General features: G+C 40.4%; 1 protein-coding gene across 1 annotated transcript in view; it reads left to right on the top strand.

The window, feature by feature from the left end:
* Nucleotides 1-3,645, top strand: part of LOC101855715 — a 5,593-nt gene extending 1,948 nt beyond the window's left edge. The window contains exons 3-5 of the mRNA XM_005095271.3: nt 187-740; nt 1,367-1,499; nt 2,850-3,645. Of these exons, the coding sequence (XP_005095328.1) occupies nt 187-740; nt 1,367-1,499; nt 2,850-3,213 (1,051 nt within the window). The 3' untranslated portion in view covers nt 3,214-3,645. The remainder of the gene's footprint in view (nt 1-186; nt 741-1,366; nt 1,500-2,849) is intronic.
* Nucleotides 3,646-5,645: the final 2,000 nt, after the last annotated feature.

Here is a 5,645-nt window from a genome sequence, read left to right as displayed (position 1 = left end):
GGGGGGGGGGGGGAGATTTTTATTAAGGTGATCTCTTCTTTGTCTTCATTTTTCTCCTTCTGACAATGATGTCATCTTTCTTCTCGTGAATAGATAATCTTTTGCTAGACGAGATGAAACATTTAAGAACGCACACAGACAATAACACATTTACACCACTAAAACTTTTCTTTCTATTGTGTGCAGGTATGTTGAATGCGTTAAGAAAGTATTCCAAATCATCAGCTCAGACGAGCGTTGGGAGGAATACAAGGAATGGGGAAAGAAAGAAGACAATGATGACGACGATGCAGAGGAAAACGTCGAAGAAGAGGCAGCTGGAGACGAAGAGAGAGACGACGAAGAAAATTCTGAAACAGTAGATAACCCCACAAAATCTGACTGTGAAAGCAGTGAACTCAAGAACAAGTCAAATGATATCGAGCTGAGAATATACGGCGAGCTGTACGGAGGGGGCGGAGTCGAATTAGAATTTATGTATGCAGCTATTCAAAAAGAAATCATTTATTCTGATGAGTACCGCTTCTACGTTTTCGGAATCAACGTCAACCGAAACTGGCTTTCCGTTGTCCAATTGGGCGATCTGTGCAGGGAAGTGGGATTTCCATACTTCGCTGTTCCAGTTACTGAGCCCAAAGCTACTCTGGAGGAACTGAAAGACTGGCTTAAAGACACTGGATTCATGAACAGCAGATCCTCCCTCACAGAACGCACTGATGATTACAAGACGAATATCGAAGGTGAGATTTGAGAGAGAGAGAGAGAGAGAGAGAGAGAGAGAGAGAGAGAGAGAGAGAGAGAGAGAGAGAGAGAGAGAGATAGATAGAGAGAGAGAGAGAGAGAGAGAGAGAGAGAGAGAGAGAGAGAGAGAGAGAGAGAGAGATTACCCGTTCATTGACTGGGTAGCCTAGCCTGGACTGACAAGGTCGAAGTCTTATCTGTGCGCATTTTTTTCCAAGGGGGGCAACCATGAACGTAAATATTGGGTAGAGTGGTTGGGTCACTATTGCCCCCTAGTCTTATTTTTTAATGGAGGTGGCGGTGCAGAAGAAAACAAACAGGCTGACAGGCAAACATACCGAGAATTTGACGTAGACTAAATCAAAACAATCACATACTTTCTCATTGCATTTACTAGAACTCACACAGGAATAAATCAACAAATTCATCGTCAGAATACCCCCTCTTCGTCTCAAAGTTTGTATAAAGTGGAAAAAGTCTTTGAACAAATTTGACTGCAGGTGCCAGTATAGCCTATATAATGTTTGTTGTTGCTGTTTATCGTTCGCTTTGCTTAAGAAAAAAACCACGCTTATGCACAATTATAACAATCAACTTCTACGTGTGTCAAAATTGTCTTCTGCAGGTGTGGTGATGACTCCGCTGACCAGACCCGACTTTGGCTTACACGCCGTCAAATACTTGTCGACTGCTTTCGTTGACGTTAAACAAAGAAAGGATAAAGCGCCAAACTACTGCACCAAAGCAAGATACAACAGGTGAGATAGATTTGAAAGATATCATTTAATAATCAGTAAAAAAAAAATATATATTAATGAGAATAGGAACCAATAAGATATCAGCATTATAACGAAAAAGCATTATGCACGTTCTTGTAAAAAGGACCTTATTTTTTTTTTTAAAACCTGACTGTTCTGTGATGAGCAATCTAACAAAACCTCTCTGTATTGACTGTTATTGTTTTTAGAGAGGGGAAGAACAATGACAGAGAGAGAGAGAGAGAGAGAGAGAGAGAGAGAGAGAGGGGGGGGGGAGGAGAGAGAGAGAGAGAGAGAGAGGGGAGAGAGAGAGAGAGAGGGAGAGAGAGAGAGAGAGAGAGAGTAGATGGATAGAGAGGTAGATGGGATGGAGGATGAAAACGTCTGTATACAACCTATGGAATACTTCAGCTATGTGTCTCTTGACTGTAAAATCTAGCAAACAAGTGACTGACCGTTCCCCACCATGAGCAGTATCGTTTACCTGAAAGGAAAGCGACTAGATCTATGGTTTTGGAGTATAGCCTGCTTTCATAAGATCACGCTCCTACAGATACCGATGTCTCTTTCTCGTGTATTACGCATAATCAGTACACAGCCTGGTAAACAATAAAGCAGATAGGTTACGGCGAGATATGGGTCTACACTCTACATAGAACACGCTCCTGAAAGATACGAGCTGGCAAAAATCCAGCCCTGCCCTATATGGCTTTAAGTGGTCTTATATCAGCTCGTGGATACGTATTGAATATTATATAACCAGGATATTTCAGTAGACAAAAAATTCATTCCGACTTTGAGAGCAAACAACAACCCGAATAAACAAAACGAAATGTTGTCAACAGTCTTTACCAAAGTGACTCATCAAAGTGGACGTGCCTGAATCAGTATTATTTTCTCACGTAAGTGCGCGTGCAATTGTATTTGTGTGTGTGTGTGTGTGTGTGTGTGTGTGTGTGTGTGTGTGTGTGATGTGAGTGTGTGTGTGTGTGTGTGTGTGTGTGTGTGTGTGTGTGTGTGTGTATGTGTGTGTGTGTGTGTGTATCTATGTGTCTGTTTGCGTTTAAATGCTCACTGTTTGAGAGTCTGAGAAACCGTGGGAGAATGGTGTGAAGAATCAGCTGCAATAGGTGGGATTTAAAAAATAATCCGAACAATTCAATGTATAACCCTACACTGCTCTAGAGTCCCCCCCCCCCCAAAGTCTGAGGTAAACCTTTTTTTTCTTTTCTTTTCTTTGCTGTTTTCCTTTTCTGCTAATTGGAGGCTTCTTTTGTTTTACCTAGTTCAATTTTTCATATTCCACAGATCTAACACTAATAGTTATACTATGCCGTCTAATTTTCCCAGTGTACTGAGCAAACTGGACATCCCTGAACGACAGCAAACAGACATGGTGATAGAGATGTTCATCGCTGACATTCTCAAAGAAAGCGGCGCGAAAGAAAGCTCCAACAACGAAACGAAGTCTTGGACTAAATCTGTAAGAATGTGGCTAATGCAAGATGGTTACCTCGAGCCAACAAACAAGTTCGAAGTTGCCATGGTGGAGAAGGTGAGACAAGGGAAGCCATCAAGAAAAGATAGGGAACTTGCCAATTTAAAAATGAGAGAATCGAAGGCACAGGAGAAAGAGGTAGACGTTGAAGAAGATGACGATGACGAAGATGACGATGCCTTGATGGATGGAGTTATGGGACTTTTTGGGGATTAACAAATGCATTCTCCTTAGAAACTAATGAAATTTGATCAAATGACCCTATAGGGACCTCAACTTTTGTTTTGTACCTGTATTAAGAGGCAATAATAATATAATTGAAGGGAATTTCTATTCATGCAATACCGGTAGATCTAATAATGTTAATCGTAAATTAGATGTATATGAAATCAATTGTTGTAATATCATTTGTGATTGAAGGGAATTTCTACTCCCAACTTCTGCACTCCACCCCCATCTCAACCCCTTCCCCATAAACACATCGTCATATTACATCCACTACCACGCATACTCAGACGTACACACACATTACACAAACGCTGATTGACAAACAAAATATTATTTCACTCTTTCCCTCAGTTCTTCACACATAAATACACACACACTTACACGTACTCAATCGATCGCATGCGCGCACATACACATACACACATGTACTCTTTCTCTCTCTTACTCTCTCTCTCTCTCTCTCTCTCTCTCTCTCTCTCTCTCTCTCTCTCTCTCTCACACACACACACACACACACACACACACACAGACCCTCCCCCCCCCACACACACGCACTCGCGCGCACTCATGCACACAACCACACCCACACACACACACACAACACGCACGCACACACACACACACACACACACACACACACACACACACACACACACACACACACACACATTCTCTCACAGGCCCATGCATCAACTAAAGAATATGGACACACATGTAGATGTAGGGTCTACACACAAACGCATGTGCATTCTCCAAATAATGTGTTGCTGTTATTGTTGTTCGTAGTAGTGGCCGTGTTGTTGTTGTTGTTGTTGTTGTTGTTGTTGTTGTTGTTGTTGTTGTTGTATTTGTTGTTGTTGTTGTCGTTGTTGTTGTTGTTGTTGTTGTTGTTGTATTTGTTGTTGTTGTTGTAGCTGCAGCTACTGCAATATATTGCTGTCTTTCTTGTCAGAGGAGGTAGTGGTTATGTTATTGTTGTTGTTGCTGCTGTTGTTATTGTTTTTGTTATTATCTGTTGCTGTCTTGGTTGTTAGAAGAGGCAGCAGTTGTGTTGTCGTCGTCGTCGTTGTTGTAATCGTGTTTTTTGTTGTTGTTGTTGTTGCTGATGTTTGTGTTTATAGAGGGTGAATGGTTGGCGGATGCTGTGGTGTGATTTGCTCTTTCTTTCCGATCAAAAATCTATCGCCCGAATCTCTCCTCTTCTTTTTTTTAATGTATGTTACTCTCTTGTAACACATCTATTCTTTTGCACTTGAATGGCCTTATTGTGTTGCAAGTGTCGTTAGATTCTTACTAAATCTGAAAGTTTGTAGTGGTATTCTAGCTGTTGGTTTTTTTTTATCTCTTCTGTTTTTGAAGTTGTTGTCTCTGCTTGTTAGTCGTTAGAATAACGACCACATTTTGTTGTGCATACACATTTTTAAAAACTTTAAAAATACAACACCGTATATTAATTATTAACACAGGAAACAGAGTGGAGCTATTTTGGTTGAAAAACACTTCTTACTTGTCTGAAGCTGAACAAGGAACGTTTAGGGCTTTCAATATAAAACACGTTCAAAAGCATACAACGTATGATCGAATGTTCTTCTCTGAGATACCGGTAGATCTACTTAAAAGATGTTATCATTGTTCAAACTGTTTACGATGTGATTTTTTTTCCAACCTTGTTTACATAATTTATATGAATAAAACTTCTATTGCTCTACATACTTCACCTTATTGTGAGTGTTTCCTTCTTTATTTATCTTTTTTTTTCTCGGTAGGCTACCTTGCTGGCGAAATGCAGAGTAAACGGTGTTCGATGAACATGCTTTACCACGGCGAATAACTGAATGTAAATCTTATTGTATAAACATCGAAGTGAACATGATTTATTTTATTGAGGATCACCATTCTGCTGTCATCGCAAGAAACCAGGAAGATAAGGGACAATTCAATGATAGATTGCATTTACATAGCTTTCTATTCCATATGAGTATAAGATCAAAGCATTTAGGTGTTTTTTACTTTTTACGCCTCCATAAATGTGTGTCAGGCTGTACAAAAGCTTAAGCTTAATTGGCCGGACATATATAAGTGCAACCAATGCCTACATGATCTACCCCTCCACAGAATATGACCACACACAAGCCAGCGGGATCTATGAAAGCTGCGGACACTACAATTTGTCAATTCAAATACCTTGTACTAGTATGTTCTTGTAAAAGCAGCATCCTAACTGAATTCGTACTGTCAAGTATTGTTTTTATTTGTTTTGGGTTTGTTTTTGGTTGTTGTTTTTTTTGCTGTCGTTTGTTACCTACCCTAAGATCAGGGGTGGGACTGAAAGACAGTAGTAAGATGGGGCCAATGATAGCAGTACTAAGGCTGCAGAAACAGTTAGGGGCAAAGATGAGGGGGCAAAGATGAGGGGACAA

The sequence above is a fragment of the Aplysia californica genome, unplaced genomic scaffold, assembly GCF_000002075.1.
Source record: "Aplysia californica isolate F4 #8 unplaced genomic scaffold, AplCal3.0 scaffold00099, whole genome shotgun sequence".
Taxonomy (NCBI): domain Eukaryota; kingdom Metazoa; phylum Mollusca; class Gastropoda; order Aplysiida; family Aplysiidae; genus Aplysia; species Aplysia californica.
The sequence above is the reverse complement of the archived record's forward strand: the minus strand, read 5'-3'. Positions and strand labels throughout refer to the sequence as shown.